The 19,732-nt window shown below is 43.3% G+C and overlaps 1 protein-coding gene across 2 annotated transcripts in view; it reads right to left on the reverse strand.

Annotated features, from left to right (window-relative positions):
- The window catches only part of NSG1 (neuronal vesicle trafficking associated 1), a 37,808-nt gene that overhangs the window by 5,130 nt on the left and 12,946 nt on the right, over window positions 1-19,732 (reverse strand). For both annotated transcript variants that reach the window (XM_054029410.1, XM_054029411.1), the window contains exon 4: window positions 6,911-7,021. In XM_054029410.1, coding sequence (XP_053885385.1) covers window positions 6,911-7,021 — 111 coding nt within the window. The remainder of the gene's footprint in view (window positions 1-6,910; window positions 7,022-19,732) is intronic.

Below are 19,732 nucleotides of genomic sequence, written 5' to 3' on the forward strand. Positions count from 1 at the left end.
TTAACCCCTCTGATATATTTAAAGATAGCAATCATATCCCCCCTCAGCCTTCGCTTTGTCAGACTAAACAACCCAAGCTCCTCTAATCTCTTTTCATACGACAGGTTTTCCATTCCTCTGATCATCTTAGTCGCCCTTCTCTGCACCCGTTCCAGTTTGAGTTCATCTTTTTTAAACATTGGAGACCAGAACTGCACACAGTACTCCAAATGAGGTCTCACCAGCGCCTTATACAACGGAAGCAGGACCTCCCTATCTCTACTAGATATACCTCGCCTAATACATCCCAAGACCGCATTGGCTTTTTTCACCACCACGTCACATTGCCGACTCATAGTCATCCTGCGGTCCACAAGGACCCCTAGGTCCTTCTCCTCTTCCGTTACTTCCAACCAATGCGTCCCCATCTTGTAACTAAAATTGTTATTATTCGTCCCCAAGTGCATCACCTTACACTTTTTACTATTAAATTTCATCCTATTTCTGATACTCCAATTCACAAGCTCATTCAAGTCTCCCTGCAGAGTATCCCTATCCTCCTCCGAGTTTGCAACTCCTCCCACCTTCGTATCATCCGCAAACTTTATCAGCCCACTCTTGCAATCGGTCCCGAGGTCAGTTATAAATAGATTAAATAAGATGGGTCCCAAAACCGAACCTTGAGGCACTCCACTAACAATAGCTTCCCAAATGGCACAGTATCCCCTATTAAGTTTGTTTGGTTTTTTTGTCCGTCACAAACGTACACAGCACGTGGCAGAACAGCTTAAGACACATATACTAGAGATTCCATCTTGACTGGATTCCTACTTGCAATGAAAGGATTTTGGCCCTTTGAGGAACTAATAAGTGTACCTATTGTATGGCCCAGCCCAGAGTTCTTGAACATTTCCCACCACTAAGGTACTGGTCATAGCCACCAACTGAGCTCTCGGATGTAAATGTTCTGTGGGGCTGGTTCCAGAACGCTACCTGTCCTGCAGCCTTTGTCTTCGTTCAGAACATCATCCTGTATCCTTTTTATCTGTTTTCCTAATTCCCAGATTATGTAAGAAAATAACAGAGGGGTGATAGAGATAGTGGGTATGCCTCAGGTCTGGGACACCAGTCTTTTTCACAGCCTGCAGCTGTAGCTAGTCATAGATGGAGCCCTTCATGCCATGGCAACTGTGGTTTCTAGCTCTGCTTGAAGTTGGCTGTATCAAGATGGCCTCAATGCTTTCTTTAGGAGGAGAATGATTCTATTGAGCTCCATTAGTTTTGCTGTGTCAATAGCTTCAGGTGTAATGTGCAAGGCTGTGCTGGCCTTTAGTTAATGTATTGAAATTGTTTTGACCTACTGTCTCTGGGTTCAACAGAAGGCAAGCACTCTGGCATCTGGGGCCAAAAACGCCTTTGTGAATATGTTAAAGTAACTCCATATCCTGGAAAAACTGACCCAGGATGTTTAGATGAGAGTGGAATGACCCATGTCTCCAGCTTTTTTCCAGAAAGCCTTTGACAAGCTCCCTCACCAAAGGCTCTTAGGTAAATTAAGTTGCCATGGGATAAGAGGGAAGATCCTTTCATGGATTGAGCACTGGTTAAAAGACAGGGAACAAAGGGTAGGAATAAATGGTAAATTCTCAGAATGGAGAGGGGTAACTAGTGGTGTTCCCCAAGGGTCAGTCCTAGGACCAATCCTATTCAGCTCATTCATAAATGATCTGGAGAAAGGGGTAAAAAGTGAGGTGGCAAAGTTTGCAGATGATACTAAACTGCTCAAGATAGTAAAGACCAAAGCAGACTGTGAAGAACTTCAAAAAGATCTCACAAAACTAAGTAATTGGGCAACAAAATGACAAATGAAATTTAATGTGGATAAATGTAAAGTAATGCCCATTGGAAAAAATAACTCCAACTATACATACAATATGATGGGAGCTAATTTAGCTACAACGAATCAGGAAAAAGATCTTGGAGTCATCGTGGATAGTTCTCTGAAGACGTCCATGCAGTGTGCAGAGGCAGTCAAAAAAGCAAACAGGATGTTAGGAATCATTAAAAAGGGGATAGAGAATAAGACTGAGAATATCTTATTGCCCTTATATAAAAATCGATGGTACGCCCACATCTTGAATACTGCGTACTGATGTGGTCTCCTTGTCTCAAAAAAAGATATACTGGCATTAGAAAAGGTTCAGAGAAGGGCAACTAAAATGATTAGGGGTTTGGAATAGGTCCCATATGAGGAGAGATTAAAGAGGCTAGGACTTTTCAGCTTGGAAAAGAGGAGACTAAGGGGGGGATATGATAGAGATATAAAATCATGAGTGATGTGGAGAAAGTAGATAACTTTTCCTTATTTATTTATTCCCATAATACAAGAACTAGAGGCCACCAAATGAAATTAATGGGCAGCAGGTTTAAAACAAATAAAAGGAAGTAGTTCTTCACACAGCACACAGTCAACTTGTGAAACTCCTTGCCTGAGGAGGTTGTGAAGGCTAAGACTATAATAGCGTTTAAAAGAGAACTGGATACATTCATGGAGGTTAAGTCCATTAATGGCTATTAGCCAGGATGGGTAAGGAATGGTGTCCCTAGCCTCTGTTTGTCAGAGGGTGGAGATGGATGGCAGGAGAGAGATCACTCATGTTCTGAGACTCCTGTATGTAGCCAGTTAAGAGTGCTTCAAAGGTGCAGTCTATCTCGTGGCAGATATCTGCATTAGGCTCACAATGTCAAAATTCACCCAGCATATAAATAAGCCATGGGCTTATGTCTACTGCCTGGTGGAAGGAGACTTTATTGTGGAATGGCTTAGAGGCTATAAAGCTATCCCCCAAGGCCAAATTAGGAGCCAACACAAGTTTATACTATTGATACACTGGCACAGAGCTGCACCAGGATGTTTATTTCAGAAGCAACAACGTTGGTCCTCAAACACTCTGGGACAGGATCATTTACTCCCTAAAGCCTCAAGATGAGAAGCATCAGGTATTTCCAGTGTCTCAGTTCTTGGTTGTCAAGGTACAGAGCTGTCTCACAATCCAGAAACCTCCGGGCCTCAAAGCAGGAGTCAAGACACACATATTTTATGGTGGTGTGGTTGTGAAATAGGTGCAAAGCTATTCCATAGAGCATAGCTACTGGAGCCTTGACACAAGTAATTCCAATGCATAATATGCCATGTGATTCACCTCTCAAGAGAGTCACATGGAACTGACAAAGCCATCCATGACATTTAATGGTCAAAGCAGGGTCTTACTGCCATGAGATTTCCACACAGCTGTGCTCCAAGCACGACCAACAACATTGAAGGCCCCAGATCAGGTAATGTCAATGCAGCTGGTGCGTCATGGTCTAAGCAGCTGTACCATTGCCATAGGAGATGACAATGTAGCATTTTTAAGTGCACACAGACACTTTGAAGCCTTGGATCCACAGAACAATGTAAAAGGTTTGAAACAGTGGCGCCTGAGGCATCCATGACATAGTAGGACTGTCCATCACAGCCAGGCATTGATTCAACAAGGGCCTAAAAACAAGTTTCAGTTTGAAGATACCCCACAATGTGTGGGCATCAGAGTAACGTAAACTAAGTTTGACTCAAGGATGTGGCAGTATGGCCTTTATGCAAAGATACCCCATGGCACTAGATTTACTGACGCGGGACACTCATTACCCTTTGCAAGCAAAGCACAGCAGCATCTTAGGCTTGGATATCAATGCAAGAAAACTTCAGTGCAGGCAAAGTTAGCATAGACAGAGTCTGCCCAAAGAGCTTCATGGTCAATGCAAGAAAGTTAAAGTAATCTTTGCAGGTGCAGACTTTTCCTTGCAAATGTGACATTTGTGCAAAGCTTTGCCTCATCTTCCAGAAAAGAGGCAGAGGCACAGGCATTGGCACCAGATACAGAGGCTAAAATCAGCATCATGAGAGTTTTAGGCCTCATGACATGCAGATCAATTATTGCAGTGTAGCTTTGATATTCTATGGATTTATCGGGCAAAAAACAAGTTTATGAACCCTTGTATTATGAGATGGTCATAGATCTAAACTTCCTTTTGGAAATAGTCTCCACAAAACCCTCACCACTGGGAATGTAACAAGTAACAATAAGCGTCTTTGCATGAACTATATGTACCAGTGCATTAAACAGCGAGAAAGCTTTGAGAGCCAGGGGAGATCCCATCTGTCCCTTGTTAGAAGGACAAGACCTAGAGTAGGAATCCAGTCACATAATATCCTCAGAAATGCTGAATTTGAGGTAAGAAGTTTTCCCTTCACTGACCAGTCAAGGTAGAAAAGGCAAGCAAAGACAAGAGAGGACATGGGACAGCAATTCAAGTAAGGGAGGATGTAGAGAGTTTACTGCTGAAGAGAATATGATATAGGTCTTCCTGGAAGAAATAGCCTTTATTACAGTAGCACTTAACAGGCCCAACTGAGATAATTATTCTAGGCACTGTACAAAGACAGTCTCTGCTCTGAGAGCTTTCAATCTCAATAGACAAGACGGACAGGTTAGGAGAAAAAATATTATTGTCCCCATTTTAAAAAATGAGGCACAGAGAGAGCAAGTGATTTGCCTACGGTCACACAAGAAGTCTCCAAGGCAGAAACAGAAACTGTAGCCTGATCTCCTGAGGCGCTGAACTCAGAGAGGGTTGCTAAGTGAAAGCCTTGGTATCTGTGCCACCAGGAAACCAGCTAACACTCCCACAAACAGAGGCTGAACTTGTTGGCTCAGCAGGATCAGCTCACTAGCAGTAGACTGTTGATTGGACACATCTTAGCATAAAGTGTCCTGTTCCTGCCACAGCCCTTGTTTGAGCAGCCAGTTGCTAGGCCTGCTGCTGACCAGACCCATGAGACCAAGTTCCTGCCTCCTCGCCTGGTTCCCACTCCTTGTGCCTGTTACCATGTCCTGTTCCTGCTTCCTCACTGCAATTCTGGCTGTGACCCTTGGTGTGACTCCTGACCACAACCCTGGGCTCTGACCCCCACTAGGTCAAACCACCCATGTTACAGGCCCTGACAAGTGCCTTAAACACAAAATCATGTATTTATTTTAAATAAGGATTTAATGGGAAAAAAGGTAGCTTAATAGAAAGAAATGAAAGGATGTTGTTAAAAGCTAGCAGTATAATAAGAGGCAGACAGCCAGGAATGTGAGGAGATGACAAGCAGTAAGAAGGTAGGCCTCATCCTGCAGACGGTGATGGTGGTGAATTTAGAAGTGAAAGAAATCACACTGCTCAGCTGTATGGCCAGAGAGATAAATTCTTGTGAGAATTGTGATTCCAGTTCCAATCTCTTTCTCCCCTTCCTTCCTAGTAGATTCATACTCTATTATCTTCATGGTACCTCCCTACCCTTTAACACTGTGTATGTAATTACATTAATTAGCAAAGATTTTTTCCTATATATTTTTCCTTTATTGGATCTTCAGTCCTGTTCCTGTAGGAGGCAATATATACCCAAGGTGGCCATTGTAGTATAAGGTATTCCTGAGGGCATTCTGCACCAAAAAATTAAAAATTCTGTGCACAATATTTTAAACTTCTGCAAATTTTATCAAATAAATTTGGAGGCTCCAGCATAGCATTGGGAAGCACAGGCCACTGGCTGAACAGAGGTGGGAGATCACTCTGCAGCTCCCACCCCCGGACACAGACTCAGCGATGAGGCGGCACCCAACCCTGACACAGCACAAGGACTGGGCCTACCCCAGAAATACCCCAAGGTCCTGCCCCTTTGCACCAGGTGTGGGCAGGCAGGCTCAGCAAGGCAGAATCCAAGTGTGGAGGAAGTTAGTATGGGGGGGATCCAGGTGTGGGTTGAGTGTTATGTGGGGCAATCTCGATGCAGGCAGCTCAGTGGGGGATCTGGGTGCGGTAGCTTGTGGGGGGGGGGTTTCTGGGTGCAATGGTAATCAGACTCTGCAGGGGGGTCCAGGTGAAGATGGGTGGGGATCCAGGTGGCTCGTTGTAGTGGTCCAGGGCAAATGGGGCTCATTGGGAGGGGGTTGGGGGGGAGGGAGGGATTGGGTATGAGGGGGTCTGGATACACAGAGGTTGGGTGGATGGGAAGCAACTCCCTGTACAGGGATCCCTCCCCCTGCATCTGAGGAGCGATGGATGCAGGAAGCAGGTGGAGGGGGGAATTGGAGGACTTGCAGAGCTTCCTGCAGCTGGGGGAGGAATCTGGGGGTGGGTTTGACCTGGCCCCGGAGGCCGTGCAGGGGAAAAGGAAGTCCCATCCTCGGCAGCTCAACTGGGACTAGCAGCTGAGCCTACCACAGATTAGGAGCCACCAGCTGGGTCTTCCCCAATCCCGACCCCTACCCCACAGTGATTTACCTCTCTGCCATCTGCCCTGGCACCTAAAACATACTGCTGGAGAGGGTCGCATGACTGCTCTTGCAGTGGCGCAGAATTTCCCCAGGAGCATGTAAGAACTTCTTTTTACACACACTCTCACTCCCACTATGACAATTTTCAGACATCTGTCATATCCAAAGTAGGAGCTAAGTCCAGATGCTTCGCTCCATGTTTTAGATGTATATCTTTGTTCCTTCCTATGGCCTATAAATTTGGGGGAACACATGACATCCATCTTGCCTAATAACTAAGCTCATCTTTCAAACAGCTGCAGGTGAAGATTACCTGATTTTAAGGGCATAGGAGTTAAGAATTATGTTCTCTTGATCTCTGGAGCAGTAGCAAAAAGAATCAAGAACATTATGAAAATTATGAGATAGCTGATAAGTGAGGTGGTGAGTATGCAGAAAGAAAGAGAGAAAGCCTTATTCTATAAAAAATGTAAATTATGCAAATAAACATAACTTTCCCAAGGATAAGGAAAAAGTAGCAGAGACAGTTTTGCATATTCTTTGGTTTTTCTAGAATGTGTGTGCTTTACCTTGAAAACGAATCCTTCTGGACAGGTATGATCATACTTGTAAACCTTGTAGACTACTAGAAATACAACACACGTTAGGAACGCAAGTGCAAAAAGGACCAGAACAGTTACCTGCAAAGAGAAACAATACATTCTTGTTAGTGATGCATTACTTATTACATTATCATTCATTAATGTACTTAACACCTGTCTAGTATCAGTGTGCTTTGCAATAAAAGAAAAATCAAACAGATCAAACAGGTAATTAACCACTAAGAGAGGTGAACAAAGTAGCAAGAGTGCCCCTGTTCCTCCCACTCAGAGAAGCCAGAAGATAGTTCTGGTCATTTGTTCATTGCCTAGAGGGCTGTTGTGACAGTTAGGCCTATAACTTTGTCTGCTTGGGAATTAACCATGAAAAGTAGGTCAAGTAATTACTAGACAGAAAAACTGAATTAGTCAAAAGAGGGACGATTACTATAACTCCAGGACTATGTTGAGATCATGCTTTGTAAACAAGAAAGTGTCCGGAAATAAATGGAACAAAATTGGTGTGTTGGAAACTTGGCCTTGTTTTGTCCACCAATTATGAGGGGATGGGCTATTCCACCCACCACTCCCTTTTTGGGTCCTTAAAGAAAGTCTTTGAGAGGAAGAACAGAAGGAGGCTACCATCGTGGTTCCCACTCCCACCATCTCCTGGGACCCCAGGCCTTTGTCATCCTGATCCTGAGAGATGTCTTGACCATATCAGGCCGGAGAGAGGGACCCAGATGATATCACCACCTCTACCGGTCCAGCTGAATCCCGACCACCACCTGGGATTAAACGGTATCTGATTTTAACAGCAGCAGCCACAACTCCTCCTCCTGGCCAGCTCAACTAGCTTCTCTTTTCCCCAACAAGACAGTTATATTAGTCTCTTAGATGGTATCAAAGATGGTATCAAACAAGGGGGGGTCCTTCTAAAAAGCTCTCTCGAGCCAAAGGGAAAGGGAACAAGGGATGTTGTTAATATGAAAACCTCACTACTGTACATTTCAAGTGTTTTAACTGTTTTTCCTTCTTTAATAAAAAGTTTAAAATGTTTAATGTGGGTTTTCCATGGTTCCAAGCGAGCTGATGTCTGAGCTGAACAGCTGCCACGCAATGTGCAAAGACTACCCCTGCTTCTGTTTTCCTGCCAGCTCAGGACTCCAGCACCCTGTCTTGCTGAGCCAGACACTCCCGTCTGGCTCCAGACACAGACCCAGGGTCTGAATCACTTGTCCCAAAGCTGCAAGTTTACCTGAAAACAGCTCACAGTAGTGTGCTTGTCTTTAGCACTCAGATGCCCAACTCCCAATGGGGTCTAAACCCAAATAAATCCGTTTTACTCTGCATAAAGCTTATGCAGGGCAAACTCATAAATTGTTCGCCCTCTATAACACTGATAGAGAGATATGTACAGTTGTTTGCCCCCCCCAGGTATTAATACATACTCTGAGTAAATTACTAAATCAAAAGTGATTTTATTAAATACAGACAGTAGGATTTAAGTGGTTCCAAGTAGTAACAGACAGAACAAAGTCACCAAGCAAAATAAAATAAAATGTGCAAATCTATGCCTGATCAAACTGAATACAGATAATCTCACCCTCAGAGATGCTTCAGTAAGTTTTTCTCAGACTGGACACCTTCCAGGCCTGGGCACAATTCTTTCCCCTGGTACAGCTCTTGTTGCAGCTTAGGTAGTCGCTAGGGGATTCTTCATGATGGCTCCTCCCTCCCTTGTTCTCTTCCACCCCTTTATATATCTTTTGCATAAGGCGGGAACCCTTTGTCCCTCTGGGTTTCCACCCCCGCTCACTGGAAAAGCACCAGGTTAAAGATGGATTCCAGTTCAGGTGACATAATCACATGTCACTGCAAGACTTCATTACTCACCAGCACACACATATACAGGAAGATTCACAGGTAAACACAGCCATCTGCAGACAATGGGAGTCATCAAGATTCCAAACCCTCCTTAATGGCCCACACTTGACATAATTACAATAGGCCCTCAGAGTTATGTTTTATATTTCTAGTTTTAGATACAAGAGTGGTACATTTCTACAAATAGGATGATCACACTCAGTAGATTATGAGCTTTGTAATGATACCTTACAAGAGACCTTTTGCATGAAGCATATCCCAGTTACATTATATTCACTTATATTTTTATAAAACCATATAGACTGCACAACGTCACACCATGGTTCCAAGCGAGCTGATGTCTGAGCTGAACAAGCCCCAGACTTTGTTTAACACTGTTTAATGCTGGATACTGACTGGGTTAACATCTTTGCACCACTTATTCCATCTAAACTAATACAAAAGGCCCTGGTATTGAAAGGTTCTGTTGTCACCTTTCCTGTTCCGTATGGGCTTGAGCCTGCTGGGACAGAATGAGGTGGTTTGGGGCAGCAGTGCCAGCAGCATGGGTATAACCTACGCTCTAAGTCTAGCTTGCATTGGTTAAGTGTTTTCCTTTCCCAATGCATTCCCAAAACAGGGATTTGGCGGTCAGCAACTTAACATCAATCTAGATATGACAGAAGTGACACTGGTGGGTGCAAGAAAACACTTTCTCCATAACCATCCAGAGGGTATCTGCTCCCTCTAGTTAGGTGATGTGAGACTTTTTTGTTAATGACCGTTGCAATCTGGGGATCCTTTTGGGATTCTCAGTGCTCTAGCATTCATAGGTTGCATCAGCAACTTGTCACATGCAGGTTGCACTGTAGAAGTGTCTTGTCAAATGGAAATACAGCAATGTGTTCAAAATAAGGCTACCTTTGAAGACTAGAAACTCCAAATACAGCTGCCCAGCTACCTAGCCATGCATGTGGTAGAGCATGTGACAATCTGTGCTCAACAGACTGCACTGGTTACCAGTCTGTTACTGAATAAAATTCATGGTGTTGACTTTGACCTAAAAAAGCTTCATGACTGAGGGTCTTTATGCCCACTGATGTCAATGGAAAGACTCCCATTGACTTGAAAGGGTGCTAAAGCAGAGTGTTAGTCTCTTTCCCTAAGCACCATCCTGATGGTTGTGATGTAAACTCCCGTGTTCAAACTACCCATTCCCAGAATAGAACTGTGGGTGGGGCTTTGGCTCTGGGAATTAGATCTCCACTTCTCCTTAGAAAGCCAAGTTGGTTGAGCTAAAGGGCATGTTACAGAGCTTATCTCATCAGGCCTTTGCCTGGAGGGAGGTGTAGCCTGAGTGAGTTTTATTTGTTGTTTGGGGAGTTGTCTTTGAAATGACCTTGTTATTTTTAGCTGAAATTCTAAACGGATGTACAAGTGCCTAGATGCTGCAAGAGGCTTTTTTTTTTTTTTTGGACAAATCAGAAAAAATAGCATGTTTCAGCAAGAGAAACAACAGTAAACAGAGCCAAACAAAATTAGGTGACTAAGGCATCAAAAGAGAAAAGGGATTTCAATGGAATTTGGATTTTAAAAAGAGCTAAGTGAGCCAACTGTACAGATCTTTAAAGGAGAAGACTTTCACTGCACTAGGCTTACATTAGCAAAAGACAATATTTTGAGATTTTAGAAAGCAAGAAAGGATTTTGGAATTCTGCATTTAGAGACAAAAAGAACCCTGTGGTCTCTTTACAGTAAGTGCTAACCAGGGCTGGGAACCCCATCCTACAAACCTTATTCATGGCAGTAGGACCACCTGTGACATTTACAGATCTCAGTATCAGATTTTGGGGCCTTGTCTCCCCTAGAAAAATTACCTGCACTACAGGTGGTGAATTATAAATGCTGACACTCCTAGTTTGCAGTGCTGTTGTCGTCATGTTGGTCCCAGGATATTAGAGAGGCAAGGTGGATGAAGTAATATTTCCCATTGGGCCAACAGAAGTGGATAGAGTTCTCTGAAAAATAACTGCTCAACGTGTAGCGGCAGTCAAAAAAGCTAACAATGTTAAGAACCATTATGAAAGGGATAGATAATAAGACAGCCAATATCACAATGCCACTATAAAAATCATAATATATCCACACCTTGAATACTGCGTGCAGTTCTGATCACCGCATCTCAAAAAAGATTTATTAAAATTGGAAAAGTGAAGGGCAACAAAAACTATTACATGTATGGAACAGCTTCTGTATGAGGAGAGATTAAAAGTCTGGGATTTTTCAGCTTGGAAGAGAGAGGACTAAGAGGGGATATGATAGAGGTCTATAAAATTGTGACTGGTGAGGAGAAAGTGAGTAAGAGTGTTATTTACTCCTTCACATAACACAAGAATCAGGGGTCACCCAATGAAATTAATAGGCAGCAGGTTTAAAACAAACTTAAGGATGTACTTCTTCACAAAATGCACAAATCAACCTGAGGAAAATGTTGCCAGGGGATGTTGTGAAGGTCAAAACTATAGTTCTTTTTTTCAACCCAGTCAGATAAGTTCATGGAGGATAGGTCCATCAACGGCTATTAGCCAAGATGGTTAGAGATGCAACCTCATGGTATGAGCGTCCCTAGCCTATGACTGCCAGAAGCTGAGAGCGGATGACAGGCGACGGATCACTCCATGATTGCCTGTTCTGTTCATTCCCTCTGGCATTGGCCGCTGTTGGAAAACAGGATACTGGGCTAGATTAGACCAGACAGCAAGTGTGAAAAATCAGGACGGGGTGGTGGGGGGGGGGGGGAATAATAGGAGCCTATAAAAGAAAAAAAGACCCAAAAATCGGGACTGTCCCTATAAAAATCGGGACATCTGGTCACCCTAGGCTAGATTGTCCATTGGTCTGACCCAGTATGGCTGTTCTTATGTCCAATCCTGCAATTTTACTGGGAGTTGTAGGTGCTTCGCGCTTTGCTAAATCAGGCCCTGGGAAATGATTTTCAGGGGTGTTGACTACTGACATCTCTCACTGACCTCATCTGGAGCTGTGGGTGCTCAGTGCTTCTGCAGATCAGGTCTTAAATGACTTGCCCATTGTCACACAGTCCGCAACTGGAAATAGATTCCAGGTCTCCCAATTCTCAGTTCGTAGGTCTTACCATTCTCCCACACTTTATTATAGAATATATTACCGAACCTAATTAATAATGGTATTCAAATGTGAATTCTTATTCCTGTGATGCGTGCAATTTACAACCATGCTACATTCCAAACCCCTAATCAGAAATCTCTTGGCTACTTCCAATCCAACCAGGTGTCTTATCCTCCTCCCATCCTGCCTCTCCTCCAAGATACAAATTACTCTTTGCATATGCCTCTATGGATATATACAAGGAGAGGGAAAGAATAAGGTCCCTAGATTACAATCTGAACTCCCCTCAGTTCCACCCAATTCACTCATCCTCTCCTATAGCCTGACCAATGCCTCATCTACCTTCTAACGGCCAAATTTCCCCTAACACAATAACCCTCCTTTTGATACCCCAGAGCAACCCTCCAGACTGATCCAATCACCTGGCCAGAAATCCACTCCTCCCACACAACTAATCCTCCCCATGAAAATCCCCATCCTTACAACAAGTCTCACCCCCGCCCAACCCCACATTTGATCCCCATGGCCACCCCATCAAGAACAACCAATTGCCAACTGCAATCTGAGGGGTGGGAAGATGGAGGCAAAGGACAGGAGCAAGCTGCTCCACATCCATGACTCCCAACTGAAACAGTCACTCTACTGCTTCCCCCCACAGTAACTTTTCATCCTCTCCCTCACTTAGGGGAAAGTTCTTTTCTTCCTCCCACAGTGGTCCTGGCAACAGTTCACCCTCATCCTCTGTTCTAATGGGAGGAGAAGGTAGAATTTCTGGTGCAGACACGGCTGTTCTCTTCCCCAAGGGGACTTTGCATCTCTTCTGCTCATGGCAGGCAGTTGGCGCAGTGCCTGAGGTACCGACACTGTGGGAGTGGAGAGTTTGCGTGCTAGTGAGCGTGCATGCCTGAGTACTCTCCTGAGAAGCGTTTGGGTCTCCACCATTTCACAGGAGTGATTACCCATTAAAATGATTTTTATAAGTACAAAAACAGTTCATGGAAATATTTCCATTACATTGTTCTTTAAAAGGAAAAACTAAAGACAAAAACCTAAATGTTGCGCCTCACTTGAGCGAGTCCATTTCAGCTAGTTTTAGAGAAAGCTGTGGTGTAACTGCTCAAACGGAAGAGGTGACAATATATTAAGCATATAACAGATTTATGAATAGATTTTAAGCGAAAGTCTAGCCAGAAGCTGTGGTGGGGGTTATAAACTCTGCACTGGTGACAAAGGGGTTAAAGAGCTGCTGTGGACAAGACTGGCCCACCTCTCCAGCCCGGTCAGTCATGTCAGGGGTGGAATCAGGGTTTAGAAAGCAGGAAGTTCCAGTCAACTGCTGGACAGCTCTGGGAGAGAGCAGACAGCAGCTCTACAGCTTCCAAGAGAGGACTCCTGGAAGGCTTCAAGGAAACTGCCCTCAAGAAGGTCAAACTGATCCTACAAGGAGACAGCAGACTCTGGCTTACCATCCGGGCAGGATAGGTTCAGCAAGCCCCCAAGGCGAGCCGCCAAACGGTTGGTATTGCTATACTCAACCCCTCCCGAGGTTAGTGAATAGGGACCTATACTGAAAGGACACGGGGAGTGGGAGCTAGGAGCCCCATCCTCTTTAAAACACAGTTAGACTATTCAGTTCTGAGACTCCTGTTTATGCAGATGGTGGCCCCCTACAGGTTTTGCAGCACCCAAGCAGCAGAAGGCACCTGTCAGTAATCCGAGAATTGTGGCAGAAGCCTATTACAATAATCTAGGCAAGAAATGAGTAACAAATGAACCAAAGTTTCTGCTGTGGGTACAGTTAAATGATTATGGATTTTGGAGATACTGAACAAACAAAACTCCCGGGTTCTGACAATTAAACTAACATAGGAAGAGGCAAATGATACAGACCCCCAAAAAAAAAAAAAAAAAAAAAAAAAAAAAAAAATCAAAAGTCCGAAAAGCAATGCAATAGATTTAGTGCTACGAGATCTTCTAATCAATCCATTCCCCAACACTACAGCTGCAAAAAACATAGTTGAAGCTGTGTTCACCTCTCTCCTTGACTACTGCAACCTCCTCCTCTCTCACTTTGCTGACATTTACCTTGCTCCCTTTCAACCAACCCAAAATGCTACTGCAAAGTTATCCACTGCTCCAACACTGTCTGCCCCTCTTCAAATCCCTTACTGGTTTTCCCTCCCCTTCTGAATTAAATTTAACCACCTTAGCTAAAAGTCAATTTGTTTCAATGCCATGTGCAATTTAGCTCCCATCTCTGTTCTCTTCTCCTTTCTTTTGTCCAGTTACTTGGCTTACTGCTCCTTTTGTGTCCTCACCTCCACACCGTCTTTCAACTAGCCCCTTTCTGCCTGAAGCCTTTCGTTAACCCAGTCTATCATGCTTCCACCCTCCCCTCCATCAAATTTTTTCCTCAAAGCACACATCCTTCGGGATGTATATAATCCTACTCCTAAAAGCATTCATATTAGTAAACATGGAACTAACATGGCATGCTCTAGGTCTCCCTGCTCAGCCACTTGCTTTTAGTCACATGCCATCCCCCAGCATATGTCTCCATATTAAGCAATTTAGGTTATAGACTCTTTGGAACAGGAACCTTGTTTCTGATTTGTCTGTAAGGTACCCAGCACACTCAATGCTGCACAAAAAGAGTGAAAACCTGTATTTACCTTTCATCCAAGTGACTCACAACCTATACAAATGCTCCACTTACCACTGAAATGCAGGCACGTCTGGGAGGAAATACATCAACAATGCAAAACAGTTTAGGCCATACAGAGAATTTTATTGTTATCCAGGAGAATTTTAGGCAGGCAGAAGGTAATTACTCAAGACTAAGTCTGGCTCGAACACTACAGGTAAACACGATTGTAAAACATACCATGGGCTCCTAACCAAATGGTCACAATGTACCTTCCACAGCACAGTGACCCCTACCATTACGATAGAGCTTTGGTTCAGGACTTAACTTAGTAAACTGGAAGAGAACCACTGGTAAAATCAACTCTTCCACTTTATGTGACACCTATGCTTTCCATGATGATCTCCGAGACCCAGGAAATCTCTTTGTGCTAACTGGCAGAAGGAATGGGGGACATAGAGTTTTACAAGAATCCCTTGAGTCAAGTATATGCACATTAATACACCAAAGGGTGTCCTGCAAGGTCTCTCCCAAGAGCCAGCAGCCCACTAATCGTAATTGTCATGAAATGTACATATGGATAATATTTAAGAAGTTACGTATTTATACTGGAAATTATATTCTTAAAGAAATTAAATTCTTCTTTGAAGTTAAAGGCAGGTCACCTGGAGGTGACATGCCTCAAATATGTTCTGTACTGGCAAGGGGTAGTAGACGCTTATCTCTCTGGGCTGCTCTACACTTGATACACTGTAACGGCACAACTGCATCACTGCAGCTGCACCGCTGTAGCGCTTCAGCGTAGACAACTTACGCTGACAGAAGGGGTTCTTCCGTCGCTGTAGATAACCCACCTCCCGAGAGGCAGTAGCTAGGTCGATAGAAAAAATTCTTCCATTGACCTAGCACTGTCAACACCAGGGGTTTGGTCTGCTTAACTACACTGCTCAGGGATGTGGATTTTTCACACCACTGAGCAATGTAGCTGGGTCGACCTACCTTGTTAGTGTAGATCGGGCCTAAATCTAGTCATTGTGTATTGTCTCTCTCACAATGTAAGTCTATTTGCACACTGAGCCACCAACTAATCAAGATTGTGAAATTGATGAGAGATCGCGAAATATACAGGAAGGAACACAGCACCCTGTCTGGTTTATGAATAAAGGTCAAAGGACTGTTTTGATATACCTGGGGTTACAAAGAGAGACATAATAGGATATCCTTTACCAAAGTGACAAGCTGGCAGCATGCTCAGTCTCAGGAAACAGGGGCTGGACACTCCAGGGAGATGCTCGGAGGGCTCAGGGGGTGGCACGTTTCTATCACTAACCTGCAGAGGGACAACGTAGCCTGCATAGGCTGGGAGGCGAATGCCATGTGTTGTCCATTGCCAGTGGAGTTGGGGAGCTGACTGACCCATGGCAGGCACAGACAAGGCTTCGTCACATTAAGGGCAGGTGGTACGAGGTGCCTCACTGCCCTGGGTACCCTTAGGAAGCGCACAGTGTCCCATCCAAGTGAGCTTATCCCTCCTAGTTTAGGAGCTCTTGTGAGAGCACAGCCTGAGACAACACAGCCCGATGGTAAAGAGAAATATTCAGTCTTGAGAAAAATGGGAACTGGATGTCAAAGACTGACTATTCAAACCTACATTAAGTTTCAACCCATATTAATTCTGATTCACGAGACGCTTCAAACTATGCATAACAGTTCTATTAAACAGCTACAGTACTTCATGTGGTGTATTTTGGTAAAGGATATCATATTATGGTGTATGCTTTTGCTAGTTCAAAAGATTAATAGGCTCCTTCTTTCAGAAGGATATTTCTAACATGCTGTGTCAGATCTGGCCATATGGCCAGCACACATTGCACTAGACTTTCCCTCTACAATTGCCCGTAAAAAACTGCCTTTATGGGCATCCTTGTTCCAAGGCCCAGCCTCTTACGGTTAAGGAGGATGGGAGATGCCTCAGAATTACTGGCTGGGCTGCAATGCATGATGGGAGAAGCAGCAAGATATAAAGTTTGCCTTTCTCAAAAGAGAGAGACAAGGGAGGAGGCAGGACTTGGCTGGAGAGATACTCCAAGGAAGTGAGAGTTCTGATAAAAGGCCAGCAGCAGAAGAGCTCTGGGGAAGATGACAACTGGCAGGGGAAATTAGCCAGGGATGAGTTCTTCCAACTGGAGAGTGATCCAGGAATGGAGCCTATGAGGGGATTGGCTAAAGAATTTAGGAAGAGGCAGAGAGATATAATATAGGAAGTGATCCTTGAAAACAGAGAAAGAGGGCAGTTTTAGAGTGGACAGTCTATGGAAGGGGTCTCCAACCTTTTTACGCCCAAGATCACTTTTTGAATTTAAAGGCAACCCAGGATCTACCCTGCCCCTCCCCAACACCCTGCCCCACTCACTCTATTCCCCCCCCCCTCACTCGCTCTCCCCCACCCTCACTCACTTTCACCGGGCTGAGGTAGGGGGTTGAGGTTTGGGAGGGGGTGTGGGCTCTGGGCTAGGGCTGAGGGGTTTGCAGTGTGGGAGGGGGCTCTGGGCTGGGGCAGAGTGGTAGCAGGTGTTGGGGTGCAGGAGGTGGTGCTGGCTCTGGGAGAGGGTCAGGCCTGGGACAGAGTTTAATTGCCGCAGAGTGCCCCTGCCTATTTGTGTGATTTTACAATGGCAATCCTATTGGAAAAAATAAAAATAAAAATTCTCTCCCTTGTTGCTCTAGGAAAGCAAATAATATGAGGACATGACCAAGGCATCAGTCCTGTAAATATTTACATGCATGTAACTTTAATCATGAGTAGTTCCACTGAAATCAAAAGAACTATTCATGTGAATTAAGTGTTTGCAGGTTACAGGCTTTAATGACTAGTCACAAAGGCACTTAAGCACATGCTTATCTTTAAACAAGTGCTTTTCTGAATAGGGATGGGATTACTCATGTATTTACATGCTTTGTTGAATTGGGGCCAATGTGTCATGAAATCCACAAAGTAAACAAAAACAAAATAGAAATATATTTTTCTTGTCTCTTTTTCAGTTACAGAAACTTTAGTCGTTACGAATAGGAACAGCCAGCAAAAAGGTTTTAGATAAAAAGTTGTTTGCAGTGTTGTAGCTGTGTTGGTCCCAGGATATGAAGAGACAAGGTGGGTGAGGTAATAGCTTTTCTTGGACCAACTTCTGTTGGTGGAAAAGACAAGCTTCCCAGAACTCTTCTTCATTAGAGCTCTATGAAGCTTGAAACCTTGTCTCTTCCACCAACAGAAACTGGTCCAAGAAAAGATATTACCTCACCCACCTTGTCTCTCTTCAGACAGAAGTGTTATTCTTAAATTGATTCTATCCCTTCAATAATGAAACCTTTAAGTATGTTTTATACACTTGCATTTCTGCCATCTATTAAAATTGCTTATTGAAACAGTAGGAAAAGATACTAAACTGTAGGATTTGAATAATGAAAACTGGTGTTTTTTTTTTAGGAGGATGCCTCTTTTGCTTTTCCATAACCACTTGTAAACATTTAAACAACTGTTTGTTACTTGATAGCACATGACTTGCACCATATGGTTGTGCTGCAAATAGGCTTCAGGCTTTGGCTGCGTAGTTTGACGTGTGCATAGATGTCAAGGATAATGTCCGAACAATTCATTTGCCTTTGTAAGTACCACATGGATTATAAAATCTACTACAATTTTTTTTTAAAGTGTAATACATTGGAATGTATTGGGGAAAACAAACATTTACAGTTTAAATTATTTGGAAAGTAAGTGTTTCTCTAACAAGGTTTCTTTCACAAAAGGTAAAAGGATCATCTTTCAATTGTGCTCTAGTGTACCACATTATTTCTGAAACTGTTGTGTGCGGCGACAGCGTGTGAATCACTATACCAGTGTTCAATGGGAGGAATATCGAACATCTACTGTGAAATCCTGGCTCCACTGAAGTCAATGAGTCAATTCTAACCTGCAATAGCTTCTTCCTCTCCCCACAATTCCCACCATAGGTCTCTTCTGAGCAGAGACTGCCAGCCATGCTGAACTATGTGTAGTGATGCTGTGTTGTGGATGCTTGTTGGAGACTAGATAAAAACCTCTACATGTAATTCAATTGAAGCTGGCTTTCCAAAGGTGACAGAACAATTCCCCGTATTTCCCTACAGTAGTTCCACAGACATCTATTCACATCTAAACTAGCCATTTAAATTCATGTCCATACCGGAGTGGTTACTTGAGGAAAACTAGACTAGGATTCTCATATACAGACAACGTTAATATTCTGTCCATTTTGGACACTTGAACCAAATTCTGATTTCAGTTGCATTGAAGTAACTGAGATCCGAATCTGATGGTATACATCTAATTGAGCTTCAGGGAAAAATTACACTTTAAAATCTACTCTACAACAATTTCAGCTCTATCATAACGATGATAGTGTTGTCGGAATGCAGAGAATATATTTTATAACTTCTTATTCACCCAACTGCTGAAACAAATGAGCTGCCTGACATATGCACATGCTGGCTGCTTAGTTTGTCATAATGTAGAACTTCTTAAGAAGCACAGCTTTAGATGATCTGCACTAATGAATCCCCAAAATACAATCTGCTTTGTCCTTATTTAAGGACTACATCTTGGAATACACATGTGAATTATTAGTAAATATATTTGTTTATATTTTTAGTGCAACATTATGCTTTTAGTCTGCAGAAAACATATCCATAGCTGATGTACAATATTAAAGTCATTAAAACAGCTTCTGAAGCTTTTTCCATGCACACCAGCCAAAGTCAATATACCACCAGTTAAATAATGCATTTTATAATTATAGCAAATATTTAACTTTCAAACAAACATCCTTTTGCTCGCTCAGAATCAACAGCAGCAGTTAACACGATGGTTCACAATTAATAAGGACCCAGGAGAAAACCCCACAACAATCTCTTCTTTTCATCTGCATATTTATGAAATTTCATCAATTATTCATGAACTGTTTACTACTGGGAGTGGTGAATATAACAATCGTCTCTGCTGGAGAAGCAGTCAGTGCTTTCTAAAATGTTACAAAGCAGCATAACTTAATCCTAACCCTGCTATAAGGAAATTGAGGGACATTTTTAGGGCCTGATTGTTCTGTATGAAACTACTGTTTTCT

This window comes from Malaclemys terrapin, chromosome 5, assembly GCF_027887155.1.
Source record: "Malaclemys terrapin pileata isolate rMalTer1 chromosome 5, rMalTer1.hap1, whole genome shotgun sequence".
Taxonomy (NCBI): Eukaryota; Metazoa; Chordata; order Testudines; family Emydidae; genus Malaclemys; species Malaclemys terrapin.